Source organism: Heptranchias perlo, chromosome 30 (genome assembly GCF_035084215.1).
Source record: "Heptranchias perlo isolate sHepPer1 chromosome 30, sHepPer1.hap1, whole genome shotgun sequence".
Classification (NCBI taxonomy): Eukaryota; Metazoa; Chordata; class Chondrichthyes; order Hexanchiformes; family Hexanchidae; genus Heptranchias; species Heptranchias perlo.
The window spans coordinates 567,933-588,960 of record NC_090354.1 but is presented as its reverse complement, the minus strand read 5'-3'; the positions used below and the strand labels follow the sequence as shown (position 1 = coordinate 588,960).

At 48.3% G+C, this 21,028-nt stretch overlaps 1 protein-coding gene across 1 annotated transcript in view; it reads right to left on the bottom strand.

The window, feature by feature from the left end:
• cntnap1 (contactin associated protein 1) overlaps positions 1 to 21,028 on the bottom strand; it is a 96,427-nt gene that overhangs the window by 43,782 nt on the left and 31,617 nt on the right. The window contains exons 4-6 of the mRNA XM_067969300.1: positions 19,197 to 19,344; positions 5,830 to 6,033; positions 222 to 406 (exon numbers count right to left, since the gene is read on the bottom strand). Coding sequence (XP_067825401.1) covers positions 222 to 406; positions 5,830 to 6,033; positions 19,197 to 19,344 — 537 coding nt within the window. The remainder of the gene's footprint in view (positions 1 to 221; positions 407 to 5,829; positions 6,034 to 19,196; positions 19,345 to 21,028) is intronic.

The window sequence follows — 21,028 nt, the reverse complement described above, 5'->3', positions numbered from 1 at the left end:
AATATCAACAGCTTCACCCACATAAACCAACACAATGACATACAAGCAAGGGATGCTGCAACGCTTAACACAAACAAGGGACAAGCTCATCAAATGTAACAGAAAACTGTTGAAATATTTAACTTCAATTTGTAACGGAGTTGAATCTTTTTTCAACAATTCAGAAGAGATCAGCCAGACCTTACCAACCTGTGCCAGCTCCAAATGTAAAACAGGCTTACCGCTGAATCCAAGTCCAGGTGATCGAAACCACCATTAGTGTGTAAACGTTCAACGTGACCATCGAGTGTGAAATTAACATCCTGCCCATAGCGCTCGATTTGCACCATGTGCCAGTGTTGGTCATCCAGCAAACTGCCCAGGGTGAGGGACGTCTCTCCACTCTCAGAATGGATGTTGCTGCTGCCTGAAGAAGTAACGCCCATTACACAAGAGGCAATAAACACAGACCTGCATTAATTCACACAAAACACAATGCATCTGGAACTCCATAATGGGAACTATAATTAGCAGCATACTTGGAATCCTGTAACACAGTTTGTAATTAGCAGCGTACTTGGGATCCTGTAATATGGTCTGTAATTAGCAGCGTACTTGGGATCCTGTAACATGGTTAGTAATTAGCAGTGTACCTGTGATCCTGTAATAGTCAGTAATTAGCATTGTACTTGGGATCCTGTAATAAGGTCTATAATTAGCAGTATACCTCAGAACCTGTAATACGCTCTGTAATTAGCAGTGTACCTGGGATCCTGTAATAAGGTCTGTAATTAGCAGTGTACCTGGGATCCTTTAATAAGGTCTGTAATTAGCAGTGTACCTGGGATCCTGTAATAAGGTCTGTAATTAGCAGCATGACTTGGATCCTGTAATAAGGTCTGTAATTAGCAGTGTACTTGGGATCCTGTAATAAGGTCTGTAATTAGCAGTGTACCTGGGGTCCTGTAATATGGTCTGTAATTAGCAGTGTACCTGGGATCCTGTAATAAGGTCTGTAATTAGCAGCATGACTTGGATCCTGTAATAAGGTCTGTAATTAGCAGTGTACTTGGGATCCTGTAATAAGGTCTGTAATTAGCAGTGTACCTGGGGTCCTGTAATATGGTCTGTAATTAGCAGTGTACCTGGGATCCTGTAATAAGGTCTGTAATTAGCAGCATGACTTGGATCCTGTAATAAGGTCTGTAATTAGCAGTGTACTTGGGATCCTGTAATAAGGTCTGTAATATGGTCAGTAATTAGCAGTGTACCTGGGATCCTGTAATAAGGTCTGTAATTAGCACTGTACCTGGGATCCTGTAATAAGGTCTGTAATTAGCACTGTACCTGGGATCCTGTAATAAGGTCTGTAAAAATCAGTGTACCTTAGATTCTGTAATAGTCAGTAATTAGCACTGTACTTTGGATCCTGTAATAAGGTTTGTAATTAGCAGTGTACCAGGGATCCTGTAATAAGGTCCGTATAATTAGCAGTATACCTCTTTTAATGCATTCATGGGATGTGGGCATCGCTGGCAAGGCCAGCATTTATTGCCCATCCCTAAATGCCCAAGAGAAGGTGGTGGTGAGCCGCCTTCTTGAACTGCTGCAGTCCACGTGGTGTTAGGAAGGGAGTTCCAGGATTTTGACCCAGCGACAATGAAGGAACGGCGATATATTTCCAAGTCGGGATGGTGTGTGACTTGGAGGGGAACGTGCAGGTGGTGTTGTTCCCATGCGCCTGCTGCCCTTGTCCTTCTAGAGGTCCCCTGTTTGGGAGGTGCTGTTGAAGAAGCCTTGGCGAGTTGCTGCAGTGCATCCTGTGGATGGTACACGCTGCAGCCACGGTGTGCCGGTGGTGGAGGGAGTGAACATTTAAGATGGTGGATGGGGTGCCAATCAAGCGGGCTGCTTTGTCCTCGATGGTGTCGAGCTTCTTGAGGGTTGTTGGAGCTGCACTCATCCAGGAAAGTGGAGAGTATTCCATCACACTCCTGACTTGTGCCTTGCAGATGGTGGAAAGGCTTTGGAGAGTCAGGAGGTGAGTCACTCGTCGCAGAATACCCAGCCTCTGACCTGCTCTTGTAGCCACGGTATTTATGTGGCTGGTCCAGTTAAGTTTCTTGTCAATGGTGACCCCAGGATGTTGATGGTGGGGGAATCGGCGGTGGTAATGCCGTTGAACGCCATGGGGATGTTGTCCAGGTCTCGCTGCATGCGGGCACGGACTGCTTCATTATCTGAGGGATTGCGAATGGAACTGAACACTGTGCAATCGTCAGCGAGCATCTCCACTTCTGACCTTATGATGGAGGGAAGGTCATTGATGAAGCAGCTGAAGATGGTTGGGCCTGGGACACTGCCCTGAGGAACTCCTGCAGCAATGTCCTGGGGCTGAGATGATTGGCCTCCAACAACCACTACCATCTTCCTTTGTGCTAGGTATGACTCCAGCCACTGGAGAGTTTTCCCCCTGATTCCCATTGACTTCAATTTTACTAGGGCTCCTTGGTGCCACAGTCTGCCTTGATGTCAAGGGCAGTCACTCTCACCTCACCTCTGGAATTCAGCTCTTTTGTCACATTTGGACCAAGGCTGTAATGAGGTCTGGAGCCGAGTGGTCCTGGCGGAACCAAACTGAGCATCGGTGAGCAGGTTATTGGTGAGTAAGTGCCGCTTGATAGCACTGTCGACGACACCTTCCATCATTTTGCTGATGATTGAGAGTAGACTGATGGGGCGGTAATTGGCTGGATTGGATTTGTCCTGCTTTTTGTAGACAGGGCATACAATTGCAATTTTCCACTTTGTAGATGCCAGTGTTGTAGCTGTACTGGAACAGTTTTGCTAGAGGTGGGGCTGGTTCTGGAGCACAAGTCTTCAGTACTACAGCTGGGATGTTGTCAGGGCCCATAGCCTTTGCTGTATCCAGTGCACTCAGCCGTTCCTTGATATCACGTGGAGTGAATCGAATTGGCTGAAGACTGGCTTCTGTGATGGTGGGGATATCGGGAGGAGGCCGAGATGGATCATCCACTCGGCACTTCTGGCTGAAGATGGTTTCAAACACTTCAGCCTTGTCTTTTGCACTCACGTGCTGGACTCTACCATCATTGAGGATAGGGATGTTTACAGAGCCTCCTCCTCCCGTTAGTTGTTTAATTGTCCACTACCACACAACTGGATGTGGCAGGACCGCAGAGCTTTGATCTGATCCATTGGTTGTGGGATCGCTTAGCTCTGTTTATAGCATGTTCCTTCCGCTGTTTAGCATGATTGTAGTCCTGTGTTGCAGCTTCACCAGGTTGGCACCTCACTTTTAGGTACACCTGGTGATGCTCCTGGCATGCTCTTCTGCACTCCTCTTTGAACCAGGGTTAATCCCCTGGCTTGTTGGTAAGGGTAGAGTGAGGAATATGCCGGGCCATCAGGTTACAGATTGTGCTGGAACACAATTCTGCAGCTGCTGATGGCCCACAGCACCTCATTTTATGCCCAATTTTGAGCTGCTAGATCTGTTCTGAATCTATCCCATTTAGCATGTGTTAGTGCCGACCAACACAACGGACGTTGTCCTCGGTGTGAAGATGGGACTTCGTCTCCACAAGGACTGTGCAGTGGTCACCCCTACCGCTACTGTCATGGGCAGAGCGTCTGCGGCAGGTAGATTGGTGAGGACAAGGTCAAGTAGGTTTTTACCTTGTGTTGGTTCTCTCACCACCTTCCGCAGGCCCAGTCTGGCAGCTTTGTCCTTCAGGACTCGGTCAGTTCGGTCAGTAGTGGTGCTACCGAGCCACTCTTGGTGATGGATATTGAAGTCACCCACCCAGAGTACCTGGGATCCTGTAATAAGCTCTGTAATTATCAGTGTATCTGGGATCCTGTAATAAGGTCTGTAATTAGCAGTATATCTGGGAACTTGGGGGTCTCTATCTGCTCGTCTGATTTTACTGAGTAATTTTCATGAATTTAATGAATGCTATAGACAGAGCTAAGCGATCCCACAACCAACGGATCAGATCAAAGCTCTGCAGTCCTGCCACATCCCATCATGAATGGTGGTGGACAATTAAACAACTAACGGGAGGAGGAGGCTCTGTAAACAGCCCCATCCTCACGTGAGTGCAAAAGACAAGGCTGAAGAGTTTGAAACCATCTTCAGCCAGAAATGCCGAGTGGATGATCCATCTCAGCCTCCTCCCGATATCCCCACCATCACAGGAGCCAGTCTTCAGCCAATTCGATTCACTCCACGTGATATCAAGAAACAGCTGAGTGCACTGGATACAGCAAAGGCTATGGGCCCCGACAACATCCCGGCTGTAGTGTTGAAGACTTGTGCTCCAGAACTAGCCACGCCTCTAGCCAAACTGTTCCAGTACAGCTACAACACTGACATCTACCCAACAATGTGGAAAATTGCCCAGGTATGTCCTGTCCACAAAAAGCAGGATAAATCCAATCCAGCCAACTACCGCCCCATCAGTCTACTCTTAGTCATCAGCAAAATGATGGAAGGTTTCGTCGACAGTGCTATCAAGCAGCACTTACTCACCAACAACCTGCTCACTGATGTTCAGTTTGGGTTCCGCCAGGACCATTTGGCTCCAGACTTCATTACAGCCTTGGTCCAAACATGGACAAAAGAGCTGAATTCCAGAGGTGAGGTGAGAGTGACTGCCTTTGACATCAAGGCAGCATTTGACCGAGTGTGGCACCAAAGAGCCCTAGTAAAATTGAAGTCAATGGGAATCAGGGGGAAAACTCTCCAGTGGCTGGAGTCATACCTAGCACAAAGGAAGATGGTAGTGGTTGTTGGAGGCCAATCATCTCAGCCCCAGGGCATTGCTGCAGGAGTTCCTCAGGGCAGTGTCCTAGGCCCAACCATCTTCAGCTGCTTCATCAATGACCTTCCCTCCATTATAAGGTCAGAAATGGGGATGTTCGCTGATGACTGCACAGTGTTCAGTTCCATTCGCAATCCCTCAAATAATGAAGCAGTCTGTGCCCGCATGCAGCAAGACCTGGACAACATCCAGGCTTGGGCTGATAAGTGGCAAGTAACATTCACGCCAGACAAGTGCCAGGCAATGACCACCTCCCCTTGACATTCAACGGCATTACCATCGCCGAATCCCCCACAATCAACATCCTGGGGTTCACCAATGGCCAGAAACTTAACTGGACCAGCCATATAAATACTGTGGCTACGAGAGCAGGTCAGAGGCTGGGTATTCTGCGGTGAGTGACTCACCTCCTGACTCCCCAAAGCCTTTCCACCAACTACAAGGCACAAGTCAGAAGTGTGATGGAATACTCTCCACTTGCCTGGATGAGTGCAGCTCCAACAACACTCAAGAAGCTCGACACCATCCAGGACAAAGCAGCCCGCTTGATTGGCACCCCATCCACCATCTTAAATGTTCACTCACCACCAGCGCACTGTGGCTGCAGTGTGTACCAGACAGCACCTCCCAAACCCGTGACCTCTACCACCTCGAAGGACAAGTGCAGCAGGCACATGGGAACAACACCAACTGCACGTTCCCCTCCAAGTCACACACCATCCCGACTTGGAAATATATCGCCGTTCCTTCATCGTCACTGGGTCAAAATCCTGGCACTCCCGACCTAACAGCACTGTGGGAGAACCTTCACCAAACGGACTGCAGCGGTTCAAGAAGGCGGCTCACCACCACCTTCTCAAGGGCAATTAGGGATGGGCAATAAATGCCGGCCTCGTCAGCAATGCCCACATCCCATGAACAAATAAAAAAAACTTGGAAGCTGCTGCAGTAACTGCCCAGGGACAGAGCCTCTTTAAATGGTGCAGTTCCACAGATTAAATACCTAAATTAATGTGAAACAGTAGTTTTGATCCCTGCAGCTCCACAGTGACATAATCGCCCTCTTCACCCTCACTGTGTAACAGAAGTCCGTCCTTGGCCATGGTTTTGAAGTTGAACGAGATGGAGTCCCAGAGCGTGCGAGTTTTCCATTGCAGGAATTGGTAGGACAGGGAACTGTTCCCGTCAAAAGAGACCATGTCAGAATCTAAAAATTAAACACAAATTCTCAACATTTCATCCTGGCCAAAACCCAAAAAGCTCATTTCAAAACAGCACCAGGGAGGGAAGGAAGGAAGTGGGGGGCGAGGAAAGAAAGAAAATTAGGAAATAAAGGAGGGAAGGAGGAAAGGAAAGAAAGAAAAGTAAGAAATAAAGAATAAGAGAGAAGGAAGGAAGGAAGTTGCATTTATAAAGAGCTTTACAACCAATGAAATACTTTTGAAGTCTAGTCACTGTTGTAGCATAGGGAAACGCAGCAGCCAATATGCGCACAGCAAGATCCCAAAAACAGCAATGTGAACAGCAAATTGATAAAAAGGGAGAAAATAGAATATGAAAGTAAACTAGCAAGAAATATAAAAACAGATTGCAAAGCTTCTATAAGTATGTAAAAAGGAAGAGAGTGGCAAAAGTAAACATTGGTCCCTTACAGGCTGAGACAGGAGAAATTATAATGGAGAATCAGGAAATGGCAGAGACAATGAACAAATATTTTGTATCTGTCGTCACAGTAGAAGATACAAAAAGCATACCAGAAATAGTGGGGAAACAAGGGGCTAATGAGAGTGAGGAACTTAAAGTAATTAATATCAGTAGAGAAAAAGTACTTGAGAAACTAAAGGGACTAAAAGCTGATAAATCCCCTGGACCTGATGGCCTACATCTTAGGGTTCTAAAAGAGGTGGCTGCAGAGATAGTGGATGCATTGGTTGTGATCTTCCAAAATTCCCTAGATTCCAGAACGGTCCCAGCGGATTGGAAGGTAGTAAATGTAACCCCGCTATTCAAGAAAGGAGGGAGAGAAAACAGGGAACTACTGGCCAGTTAGCCTGACATCAGTCATTGGGAAAATGCTGGAATCCATTATTAAGAAAGGTAATGGCACTTAGAAAATCATAATATGATTAGGCAGAGTCAACATGGTTTTATGAAAGGGAAATCGTGTTTGACAAATTTATTAGAGTTTTTTGAGGATGTGACTAGCAGGGTAGATAAAGAGGAACCAGTGGATGTCGTATATTTGGATTTTCAAAAGGCATTTGAAAAGTTGCTACATAAAAGGTTGTTACACAAGATAAGGGCTCATGGGATTGGGGGTGATATATTAGCATGGATAGAGGATTGGTTAACGGACAGAAAACAGAGTAGGAATAAACAGGTCATTTTCAGGTTGTCAGGCTGTAACTAGTGGGGTGCCACAAGGATCGGTGCTTGGGCCTCAGCTATTTACAATCTATATTAATGAGTTGGATGAAGGGACCGAGTGTAATGTATCCAAGTTTGCTGACGATACAAAGCTAGGTGGGAATGTAAGCTGTGAGGAGGTCACAAAGAGTCTGCAAAGGGATATAGACAGGTTAAGCAAATGGGCAAGAAGTGGCAGATGGAGTATAATGTGGGGAAATGTGAGGTTATTCACTTTGGTAGGAAGAATCGAAAAAACAGAATATTTTTTTAAATGGTGCAAAACTATTAAATGTTGGTGTCCAGAGAGATTTGGGTGTCCTCGGACAAGAAACACAAAAAGTTAACATGCAGGCAAATGGAATATTGGCCTTTATTGCAAGGGGGTTGGAGTACAAGAGTAAGGAAGTCTTACTATAACTGTACTACAGTTTTATTTGAAAATAAAACTGTTGGACTATAACCTGGTGTTGTAAGATTCCTTACATTTGTCCACCCCAGTTTATCACCGGCATCTCCATATAATTGTACTGGGCTTTGGTGAGACCTCACCTGGAGTACTGTACAGTTTTGGTCTCCTTAGAGGCAGTGCAACGAAAGTTCATTAGATTGATTCCTGAGATAAGACGGTGTCCTATGAGGAGAGGTTGAGTAGAATGGGCCTATACTCTCTGGAGTTTAGAAGAATGAGAGGTGATCTCATTGAAACATAAAAGATTCTGAGGGGGCTTGACAGGGTAGATGCTGAGAGATTGTTTCCGCTGGCTGAAGAATCTAGAACTAGGGGGCATTATCTCAGGATAAGGGGTCGGCCATTTAAGACTGAGATGAGGAGGAATTTCTTCACTCAGAGGGTTGTGAATCTTTGGAATTCTCTATCCCAGAGGGCTGTGGATGCTGAGTCATTGAGTATATTCAAGGCTGAGATCGATAGATTTTTGGTCTCTAGGGGAATCAAGGGATATGGGGATCAGGCGGGAAAGTGGAGTTGAGGTCGAAGATCAGCCATGATCTTATTGAATGGTGGAGCAGGCTCGAGGGGCTGTATGGCCTACTCCTGCTCCTATTTCCTGTGTTCTTACGTGATAATGACCAGAGAATCTGTTTTTACTGATGTTAGCTGAAAGATAAATATTGGCCAGGACGCTGAGAGATCTCCTCTGCTCTTCTTCGAATAGTGTCCATGGGATCTTTGACATCCATCTGGGAAATCAGACGGGACTTTGTTTAATGTCTCATCCGAAAAACCACACCTCCAACAGTGCACTGCACTGCAGCGTCAGCCTGGATTATGGGCTCAAGTCTCTGGAGTGGGGCTCGAACCCATGACCTTCTAACTCGGAGGCGAGTGTGCTAGCACTGAACCAAGCTGACTATTACACGCAGTTTATTAAATGTATGTGTTCAGGATGGCCCTGAAATTCTGTGGGGGTCCGACCGATCTCTTGCTGTAACTCTGGTGAGACCCCAGTAGAACCCCAAGGAATTGGTCGGTTCCAGCCAGTTACATCATGAGGATTTTGCCGACCTCCCGGAGTTTGTTGCGAATTCCACTGGACCACTGTGGTGTTTCGTAAATACTTCGCTCAAATGAACATTATTTTCCATAGAACAGGTGATAAGACTTCAAAAATTTTCCCTTGTTGATTATTGAAAGTGATCTCCATTTGATCATTTGATCTCCATCAAGGCAAAGTACATCTCAACATTATTTTAAACAGCGTGAAATTAATATTATTTATCAGTCCTGATTTATTGGGATTACATGTAAACAAATTCACTGCACACTGGAACTGTTTGTTCAAACTTGTGATCTTAGTGTCTCTCAGTTAGAAACGACTGAGGTGAACAGATAGGCCGATAGCAATAATAAAATAATTATTATACACTGAAGTACAATATAAATAGAATTTATAATTCCATGAACTATGCAAGGTGTTTCAATGCAATTTAAAATGAAATTGAAAAATTAATTTTGGATTAATTTACACGGCTGAGGCCAAAAGTTAAGGGAATGGCATGAGGAAAGACTGATGACTGGTTACTTTCTCTCTTGATTAGAGAAGATTGAGAGAGGATATGATAGAAGGGTTTAAAATTATGAAAGGTTTGGACAATTTGGACCGAAGTAAATTTTTCTGCTGTGTACAGATTTTAAGCACAAGGCATCATATTTACAAACTAAGGACAACAAAAGGAAATACTGGAGTCAGTTTTTTTTTATTAAAAGGCTGGAACAGATTACCAGCATGTTAGTGGAACAAGAAACCTTAATGGGTTAAAGAAGGAATTGGACAGGTTCTAGTCAACAAATGGGATTCAGGGTTATTAGAAATACTGTGGATAGGTGGGCGAGATGGACTGATGGTTTCCTGCCTGACACTGTTACTTTGTTATTACCACAGAGAGAACAAGAGAAGCAGTGGGAAGAGGGCGGAGCAGGGAGAACAAGAGAAGCAGCAGGAAGAGAGCGGAGCAGGGAGAACAAGAGAAGCAGTGGGAAGAGAGCGGAGCAGGGAGAACAAGAGAAGCAGTGGGAAGAGGGCGGAGCAGGGAGAACAAGAGAAGCAGCGGGAAGAGGGCGGAGCAGGGAGAACAAGAGAAGCAGTGGGAAGAGGGCGGAGCAGGGAGAACAAGAGAAGCAGTGGGAAGAGAGTGGAGCAGGGAGAACAAGAGAAGCAGCGGGAAGAGGGCGGAGCAGGGAGAAGAGAAGCAGTGGGAAGAGAGCGGAGCAGGGAGAACAAGAGAAGCAGCGGGAAGAGGGCGGAGCAGGGAGAACAAGAGAAGCAGCGGGAAGAGGGCGGAGCAGGGAGAACAAGAGAAGCAGCGGGAAGAGGGCGGAGCAGGGAGAAGAGAAGCAGTGGGAAGAGGGCGGAGCAGGGAGAAGAGAAGCAGTGGGAAGAGGGCGGAGCAGGGAGAAGAGAAGCAGCGGGAAGAGGGCGGAGCAGGGAGAAGAGAAGCAGCGGGGAGGAGCCATATTCACTAAGAACAGAGAGAGTGGCATCACAGTGATGTCACAGCGAACAGAGAGGAGCTCTGAGAGACCCGGAATAAAAGGGTAGGTTAATCGAGATAAGTGAATCAATAATAAGAGTATCTAAAGGGAGTTCAGAAAAAAAGTTTCTAAATATAAACAGATGGGCAGCTGAGACCCATTGTTCGCAATTCCTGAGCCATGTGGGAACTTCAGGATGCTTCATGTGTCCTGGAGGGCCACGTGTGCAGGAAATGCCTCCAGTTGCTCGAGCTCAAGCTGAGGGTTTCTGAGCTTGAGGAACGGCTGGAGTCACTCCGGAGCATCAGGGAGGCTGAAGGTTTCCTGGATCGTACATTCCAGGAGGTGCTCACCCTGCAGCCACAGAGAGTTCAGGATAGCAAGGGGGGCCGTCCGAAAGGGTAGGAAGAGGCAGGCAGTGCAGGGACCTTCTGGGTGTGTGGCTCCCTCAAATACCAGTGAGGGCGATGATACCTCGAAGGGGTGCAGTCCTGAGCATGGCACCATGGGGCAAAGGACTGCACAGGGGGGCACAGTGAAGTGTAGAAATGCAGTAGTCATAAGGAATTCGATAGTCGGGGGACAGACAGACGTTTCTGTGACCTTTGATGTGAGTCCCGCACGGTGTGTTGCCTCCCTGGTGCCAGGGTAAAGGATATCACGGAGAGGGTGCAGAGTCCGTGGGGGGAAGGGGAACAGCCAGAAATTGTGGTCCATGTGGGAACCAACGACATAGGAAAGAAAAGGGATGAGGTCCAGCGGTCAGAGTTTCAGGAGCTAGGGAGGAAGCTAAAAAGCAGGACCTCAAAGGTAGTAATCTCTGGATTACCCCAGTGCCACACGCTGGTGAGTACAGGAATAGGAAGATAAGGCAGGTTAATGCGTGGCTCGAGATATGGAGCAAGAGGGAGGGCTTCAGATTCTTGGGGCATCGGGACCAGTTCTGGGGCAGGAGGGAGCTGTTCACGATGGACGGGTTGCACCTCAACAGGGCCGGGACCAATGTCCTCACGGGGAGGTTCACTAGTGCCGAGGGGAGGGTTTAAACTAATGTGGCAGGGGGATGGGCACCAGGATGTAACATTAGAAAGGAGAAATAAGGTGCACAAAGGATTGGCAGAGACAGATAGCACTAGAGCAAGAAATAGTACAGTATTAGATGGGTTCAGACTAAGAGAGAGTACGAGATGGTCAAAGATAGGTTTACAATGCATGTGTATAAACGCACAAATCATGGTAAACAAGGTCGGTGAGCTGCAGGTGCAAATAGCCACATGGGAATATGATGTCATGGTGATAACAGAAACCTGGCTCAAAAAAGGGCAGGATTGGGTACTAAATATTCCTGGATACAAGGTGTTCAGGAACGATAGGGAAGGAGAGAAAAGGAGGTGGGGGGGGGGGGGGTGGAGGGGGTGGGTGACAGTATTGCTTAAGGAGAGCAGTGCTGGAGAGAGAGGATGTCCTGGAGGGGTCAAGGACAGAATCTATTTGGTTAGAGTTAAGAAACAATAGAGGTGCCATTACACTACTGGGTGTATTCTATAGGCCACCAACTGGTGGGAAGGAGATAGAGCAGCAAATCTGCAGAGAAATTACAGAGAGGTGCACGAACTATAGAGTAGTGATAATGGGGGACTTCAACTATCCTAATATAGACTGGGATAGTAATAGTGTAAAAGGCAAAGAGGGGGAGGAATTTCTGAAGTGTGTTCAGGAGAACTTTCTTGATCAGTATGTTTCTGGCCCAACGAGGGAGGAGGTATTGCTGGATCTGGTTCTGGGGAATGAGGTGGGTCAAGTGGAGCAAGTGTCAGTGGGGGAACATTTAGGGAACAGCGATCATGGTATCATAAGGTTTAGATTAAATGTGGAAAAGGACAAGGAGCAATCTAGAGTAAATATGCTTAATTGGAGGAGGGCCAATTTAAGTGGGTTGAGAACAGATCTGGCCCGGGTAAATTGGAAACAAAGATTGGCAGGCAAAACTGTAATCGAACAATGGGCGGCCTTTAAAGAGGAGATGGTTTGGGTACAGTCTAGGTACATTCCCATGAGGAGGAAAGGTACAGCAACTAAAGCCAGAGCTCCCTGGATGATGAGAGATAGAGAGTAAGATGAAGCAGAAAAAGGGGGCGTATGACAGATGTCAGGTTGATAACACAAGTGAGAACCAGGCTAAATATAGAAAGTACAGAGGAGAAGCAAAAAAGGAAATAAGAGGTCAAAGGGAGAGTATAAGAATAGACTGGCAACCAACATAAAAGAGAATCCAAAAGTCTTCTATAGGAAATAAATAGCAAACGGGTAATAAGAGGAGGGGTGGGGCTGATTAGGGACCAAAAAGGAGCTCTATGTATGGAAGCAGAGGGCATGGCCGAGGTACTAAATGAGTACTTTGCATCTGTCCAAGGTACATACATACAAACATACGAATTAAGAGGAGTAGGCCATTCGGCCCCTCGAGCCTACTCTGCCATTTGATAAGATCATGGCTGATCTGATTGTGACCTCAACCCTACTTTCCTGTCTACCTACTATAACCTTTGACTCCCTTGTTCATCAGGAATCTATCTAACTCAGCCTTAAAAATATTCAATGACCCTGCCTCCATCGCTCTCTGGGGAAGGGAGTTCCACAGACTCACGACCCTCTGAGAAAAAAATTCTCCTCATCTCCGTCTTAAATGGGAGACCCCTTATTTTTAAACCGTGGCCCCTAGTTCTAGTCTCCCACAAGGGGAAACATCCTCTCAGCATCTACCCCTTCTCGTCCCCTCAGGATCTTATATGTTTCAATAAGATCACCTCTCATTCTTCTAAACTCCAGTGTGTACAGGCCCAACTTGTCCAACCTTTCCTCTTATGATAACCCCCTCATCCCAGGAATCAGTCGAGTGAACCTTCTCTGAACTGCCTCCAAAGCAATTATGTCCTTTCTTAAATAAGGAGACCAAAACGGCACACAGTATCCTAGATGTGGACTCACCAATGCCCTGTACAACTGTAGCAAAACATCTCTACTTTTATATTCCATTCCCCTTGCAATAAATGACAACACTCCATTTGCCTTCCTAATCACTTGCTGTACCTGCATACTAACTTTTTGTGATTCATGTACTAGGACATCCAGATCCCTCTGTACCTCAGAGTTCTGCAATCTCTCTCCATTTAAATAATATACTGCTTTTCTATTCCTTTTGCCAAAGTGGACAAGTTCACATTTTCCCACATTATACTCCATCTGCCAAATTTTTGCCCACTCACTTAACCTATCTCTATCCCTTTGCAGACTCCTTATGTCCTCTTCACAACTTACTTTCCCACCTACCTTTGTGTCATCAGCAAATTTAGCAACCATACATTCGGTCCCTTCATCCAAGTCATTGATATCGATTGTAAATAGTTGAGGCCCAAGCACTGATCCCTGTGGCACTCCACTCATTACATCTTGCCAACCTGAAAATGACCCATTTATGCCTACTCTCTGTTTCCTGTTAGCTAACCAATCCATTATCCATGGTAATATGTTACCCCCTACACCATGAGCTCTTATTTTGTGTAGTAGCCTTTGTTGTGGTACCTTGTCAAAAGCCTTCTGGAAATCCAAGTACACCACATCCACAGATTCCCCTTTATCTACGTTGCTTGTTACTTCCTCAAAGAACTCTAATAAATTAGTCAAACACGATTTCCCTTTCACAAAGCCGTGTTGACTCTGCCTGATTGGATTGAGATTTTCTAAGTGCCCTGCTATAACCTCCCTAATAATAGATTCTAGCATTTTCCCTGTGACAGATGTTAAGTTTCCTGCTTTCTGTCTCCCTCCTTTCTTGAATGGAGGAGTTACATGCACTATTTTCCAATCTGATGGGACCCTTCCAGAACCTAGGGAATTTTGGAAAATTAATACCAATGGATCTACTATCTCTGCAGCCACTTCTTTTAAAACCCTGGGATGAAGTCCGTCAGGACCTGGGGACTTGTCAGCTTTTAGTTCTAATATTTTTTTCAGAATCCTTTCCCTGTTGATTGTAAATATTTTAAGTTCCTCCCTCCCTTTCACCTCTTGATTCACAATTATTTCTGGCATGTTATTTGTATCCTCTACAGTGAAGACGGACGCAAAATATCTGTTCAATTCATCCGCAATTTCCTTATTCTCCATTATTAATTCTCCAGACTCTCTCTCTAGAGGACCAACGCTCACTTTACTTACTCTTTCCCTTTTTAAATACCTGTAGAAACTCTTACTATCTGTTTTTATATTTCTAGCTAGCTTTCTCTCGTACTCTAATTTCTCCCTCCTTATTATTCTTTTAGTCATCCTTTGCTATTTTTTATATTCTGTCCAATCTTCTGACCTGCCACTAATCTTCGCGGAACTGTATGCTTTTTCTTTCAATTTGATACTGTCTTTAACTTCCTTTGTTAGCCACGGATGGTGCGTCCTTCCCCTAGAATCTTTCTTTCTCACTGGAATGTATCTTTGCTGAGTGTTATGAAATATCTCATTAAATGACTGCCAAAGTCACAGTAAAAGAGGAGGTAGTTGAGATATTGGATGGGGTGAAAATTGATAAAGGAGGTACTAGAAAGGCTGGCTGTACTTCAAGTAGATAAGTCACCAGGTCCGGATGGGATGCATCCTAGGTTGCTGAGGGAAGTAAAATTGGAAATTGCGGAGGTACTGGCAATAATCTTCCAGACATCCTTAGATATGGGGGCGGTGCCAGAGGACTGGAGAATTGCAAATGTTACACCCTTCTTCAAGAAAGGGAGTAAGGATAAACCCAGCAATAATAGGCCAGTCAGTTTAATCTCGGTGGTGGGGAAGCTTTTAGAAACGATAATCCGGGACAAAATTAACAGTCACTTAGTTAAGTGTAGATTAATAAAGGAAAGCCAGCACGGATTTGTTACTGGCAAATCGTGTTTAACTAATTTGATTGAGTTTTTTGAGGTAACAGAGAGGGTTGATGAGGGCAATGCGGTTGATGTTGTGTATATGGACTTTCAAAAGACATTTGATAAAGTGCCATATAATAGGCTTGTCAACAAGACTGAAGCCCATGGAATAAAAGGATTGAGGCAGCATGGATATGAAATTTGCTAAGTGAACAGGAAACAGAAGAGCGGTGAACGGTTGTTTTTCGGACCGGAGGAAGGTATACAGTGGTGTTCCACAGGGGCTGGTATTAGGACCACTGTTTATATTGATATATATTAATGACTTGGACTTGGCAGTACAGGGCACAATTTCAAAATTTGCAGATGACACAAAACTTGGAAAGGTAGTAAACAGTGAGGAGAATAGTTGGATCCAAAATTGGCTCAGTGGCAGGAAGCAAAGGGTAATGGTCAACAGGTGTTTTTGTGACTGGAAGGCTGTTTCCAGTGGGGTTCCGCAGGGCTCAGTACTTGGTCCCTTGCTTTTTGTGGTACATATATCAATGATTTAGATTTAAATGTAGGGGGTATGATTAAGAAGTTTGCAGATGATACAAAAATTGGCCGTGTGGTTGATAGTGAGGAGGAAAGCTGTAGACTGCAGGAAGATATCAATGGACTGGTCAGGTGGGCAGAAAAATGGCAAACAGAATTCAATCTGGAGAAGTGTGAGGTAATGCATTTGGGGAGGGCAAACAAGGCAAGGGAATACACAATAAATGGTACGATACTGAGAGGTGTAGAGGAAGTGAGGGATCTTGGAGTGCATGTCCACAGATCTGCAGGACGATATAGATGGGTTGGTCAGATGGGCGGAACAGTGGCAAATGGAATTTAACCCGGAAAAGTGCGAGGTGATGCACTTTGGAGGGACTAACAAGGCAAGGGAATACACAATGAATGGGAGGACCCTAGGCAAGACAGAGGGTCAGAGGGATCTTGGTGTGCAAGTTCACAGATCCCTGAAGGCGGCGGAACAGGTAGATAAGGTGGTAAAGAAGGCATATGGGATACTTGCCTTTATTAGCCGAGGCATAGAATATAAGAGCAAGGAGGTTATGATGGAGCTGTATAAAACACTGGTTAGGCCACAGCTGGAGTACTGTGTGCAGTTCTGGTCGCCACACTACAGGAAGGATGTGATCGCTTTGGAGAGGGTGCAGAGGAGATTCACCAGGATGTTACCAGGGCTGGAGCGCTTCAGCTATGAAGAGAGACTGGGAAGATTGGGTTTGTTTTCCTTGGAGCAGAGGAGGCTGAGGGGGGACATGATTGAGGTGTACAAAATTATGAGGGGCACAGATAGGTTGGATACTAAGGAGCTTTTTCCCTTCGTTGAGGGTTCTATAACAAGGGGACATAGATTCAAGGTAAAAGGCGGGAGGTTTAGAGGGGATTTGAGAAAGAACTTTTTCACCCAGAGGGTGGTTGGAGTCTGGAACTCACTGCCTGAAAGGGTTGTGGAGGCAGGAACCCTCACAACATTCAAGAAGCATTTGGATGAGCACTTGAAATGCCATAGCATACAAGGCTACGGACCAAATGCTGGAATATGGGATTAGAGTAGACAGGGCTGATGGCCGGCGCGGACACGATGGGTCGAAGGGCCTCTCTCCGTGCTGTATAACTCTATGACTCTATGACTCTATCCCTGAAGGTAGCAGGACAGGTAGATAAGGTGGTTAAGGCGGCATGCGGGATACTTTCCTTTATTGGCTGAGGCATAGAATATAAGAGCAGGGAGGTTATGCTAGAACTGTATAACACTGGTTAGGCCACAGCTTGAGTACTGTGTACAGTTCTGGTCACCACATTACAGGGAGAATGTAATTGCACTAGAGAGGGTACAGAGGAGATTTACGAGGATGTTGCCAGGACTGGAGAATTTTAGCTATGAGGAAAGATTGGATAGGCTGGGGTTGTTTTCTTCGGAACAGAGGAGGCTGAGGGGTGATTTAATTGAGGTGCACAAAATTATGAGGGGCCTAGATAGAGTGGATAGGGAGGAGTTATTTCCTTTAGCAGAGAGGTCAATGGCCAGGGAGCATAGATTTAAAGTGATTGGTAGAAGGATTAGAGGGGAGTTGAGGAGAATTTTTTTCACCCAGAGAGGGTGGGGTCTGGAACTCACTGCCTGAAAGGATGGTTACATGGATAGACTGGAGAAGCTGGGTTGTTCTCCTTAGAGCAGAGAAGGTTAAGAGGAGATTTGATAGAAGTGTTTAAAATCATGAAGAGTTCAGATAAAGTAAATAAAGAGAAACTCTTCCCATTGGCGGAAGGGTCGAGAACCAGAGGACACAGATTTAAGGTGATTGGCAAAACAACCAAAGGCGACATGAGGAAAAACATTTTTACACAGCGAGTAGTTATGGTCTGGAATGCGCTGTCTGAAAGGATGGTGGAGGCCCGTGGCATTCAAAAAGGAATTGGATAAATACTTGAAGGGAAAAAATTTGCAGGGCTACGGAAAAGCGCAGGGGAATGGGACTAACTGGATTGGTCTTACAAAGAGCCAGCACGGGCTGAATGGCCTCCTTCTGTGCTGTAACCATTCAATGATTCTACTATCATGTTACGTTGTTAATATAATGCTACACCTGGTGTCAGCTGTGGTGCAGTAGGTAACACTCTCGCCTCAGTCTGAAGCTTGTGGGTTCAAGCTCCACTCCAGAAACATAAGCACATAATCTAGGCTGACACTGAAGGAGTGCTGCACTGTCGGAGGTACCATCTTTTGGATGAGACCTCAAACCGAGGCCCCGTCTGCCCTCTCAAATGGACATAAAAGATCCCATGGCACTATTTCGAAGGAGAGTAGGGGAGTTCTCCCCGGTGTCCTGGCCAATATTTATCCCACAACCAACATCACTAAAAACAGAATATCTGGTCATCATCACATTGCTGTTTATGGGACCTTGCTGTGCACAAATTGGCTGCTGCGTTTCCGACATTCAAAAGTACTTCATTGGCAGTTAAGCGCTTTGGGATGGCCCAAAGGTGCTGTAGAAATAAATGTAAGTCTTTCTTTCAAGTTTTTCTTTTGTTACTATGATGTTACTTTGTTGCTACCTTGCAAGATTTAGCTATTCTGTTGCAATCTATCTCCCAGAATCAGCTCCTCTTTATCAGCTGAAGGATCCCCATCCCTAGAAATCAGTTAACACTAAACTCCTGGCACTTGCTGCTTCCATCTGAAGTGATCAAACAGCAGGATTGCTGGCTCTGTACCACGTCTCCAAGACAAGTAAGCATCATCTTCCTGTCTCTCTAAACTGGGAGAGAGTGATCTCTAGACCCAGGATCCCTTGGGATCTCCTTTTCAGCCTGGTTCTAATTGTCATGGGGATACTTTGGTCCTGGATGGAGCATTATTACAAACACATTGAGATTGGTCAGTTTGATCCACACTCATTAATGGATTCACAGAGCAGCAAGATTTTAGACACGAATTTCATTTGGGTCGATTCAAATTGAAGGAACCAGAGTGAGTAATCCGTCAATCACAGAGACAGAAAATCTGTTTAAAGTTCTCAGAACAAATACAAACATGTTTAAAAACAGACATGCACTATGAGACATGACCAGCACCAGCAGAGGCCCGGACTCGACTCGGTGCAGTTTGGCTCATTACCTCTAGTCTTCCCTTTTCCCATTTTCTCCTAAAATAAATCCCATTTTCCTGCTTTCTTCCCATATCCTTTTATATTTACGTAATTATCCAGTACCTTTTTGAGTACTGTAGTTCATACAGCATTGATCACAAGATAACCCACATCCCGATAACTGGTCCCATGAATCTCCCCCATCCCCCATTTTGTATCTGATGCTCATCTTCCAATTACCAGCCAACAGAAACATTCCACCTACATTTACTTTGTCTATTCCTTTTAAGAAAGATTTTGTAACACCTGCTCACAGAACCCTCGCTGAGTGAGCAGCACCATTCCCAGTGCTGTTACAGGACTCTCTCTACACCACTAACCAACGGGCTCAGGGGAGCTGTGATTCGGTACTTGCCGTAGTGGCAGCCATAGACTTCGACCCGGAGACCAACGTAACGCCGTGGCCGCCAGCTGATGGCCACGAACCGGACAAACTGAGCCAGCACTGGACGCCACAGCTCGTGTCGAACCACACCATCAGAATTCCGGTTTCCTGCAAATGTCTTTAACAAAGTATCATTATTCACAGGGTCAATATAGGAATAAAGGGGGGAAGGAAAGACGGGGGGGGGAGGAGGGGGAGGAGGAGGAGGGGGGGCGGGGGAGGGGGGGGCGAGGAGAGACGGTGGGGGGGGGGGGGGAGAGGAGAGACGGGGGGGGGGGGGGGGGAGAGGAGAGACGGGGGGGGGGGGGGGGGAGAGGAGAGACAGGGGGGGGGGGGGGGGAGAGGAGAGACGGGGGGGGGGGAGAGAGGAGAGACGGGGGGGGGGGGGAGAGGAGAGGGGGGGGGGGGGGAGGAGAGACGGGGGGGGGGGGGAGGAGAGACGGGGGGGGGGGGGGAGGAGAGACGGGGGGGGGGGGGGGGGCGAGGAGAGACGGGGGGGGGGGGGGGAGGAGAGACGGGGGGGGGGGGGAGGAGAGACGGGGGGGGGGGGAGGAGAGACGGGGGGGGGGGAGGAGAGACGGGGGGGGGGGGGGGGGGGAGGAGAGACGGGGGGGGGAAGAGGAGAGACGGGGGGGGGGGGGGAGAGGAGAGACGGGGGGGGGGAGAGGAGAGACGGGGGGGGGGAGGAGAGACGGGGGGGGGAGAGGAGAGACGGGGGGGGGGGAGAGGAGAGACGGGGGGGGGGGGGAGAGGAGAGACGGGGGGGGGGGGGGGGAGAGACGGGGGGGGGGGAGAGGAGAGACGGGGGGGGGGGGGGGAAGAGGAGAGACGGGGGGGGGGGGGGAAGAGGAGAGACGGGGGGGGGGGGGGAAGAGGAGAGACGGGGGGGGGGGGAAGAGGAGAGACGGGGGGGGGGGGAAGAGGAGAGACGGGGGGGGGGGGGAAGAGGAGAGACGGGGGGGGGGGAAGAGGAGAGACGGGGGGGGGGGGGAAGAGGAGAGACGGGGGGGGGGGGGGGAAGAGGAGAGACGGGGGGGGGGGAGAGGAGAGACGGGGGGGGGGGGGGGGAGAGGAGAGACGGGGGGGGGGGGGGGAGAGGAGAGACGGGGGGGGGGGGGGGGGGGAGAGGAGAGACGGGGGGGGGGGGGAGAGGAGAGACGGGGGGGGAGGGAGAGGAGAGACGGGGGGGGGGGGGAGAGGAGAGACGAGGAGAGACGGGGGGGGGGAGGAGAGACGGGGGGGGGAGAGGAGAGACGGGGGGGGGGGGGGGGGAGGAGAGACGGGGGGGGGGGGGGGAGGAGAGACGGGGGGGGGGAGGAGAGACGGGGGGGGGAGGAGAGACGGGGGGGGGGAGGAGAGACGGGGGGGGGGGGGGGGGGAGAGACGGGGGGGGGGGGGGGAGAGGAGAGACGGGGGGGGGGGGGAGGAGAGACGGGGGGGGGGGGGGAGGAGAGACGGGGGGGGGGGGGGGAAGAGGAGAGACGGGGGGGGGGGGGGGGGGGGGGGGGGGGGAGAGGAGAGACGGGGGGGGGGGGGGGGGGGGAGAGGAGAGACGGGGGGGGGGGGGGGAGAGGAGAGACGGGGGGGGGGGGGGGGGGAGAGAGGAGAGACGGGGGGGGGGAGAGGAGAGACGGGGGGGGGGGGGGGGGAGAGAGGAGAGACGGGGGGGGGGGAGAGGAGAGACGGGGGGGGGGAGAGGAGAGACGGGGGGGGGAGGGAGAGGAGAGACGGGGGGGGGGGGGGGGGAGAGGAGAGACGGGGGGGGGGGGGGGGGGGGGGGGGGGGAGAGGAGAGATGGGGGA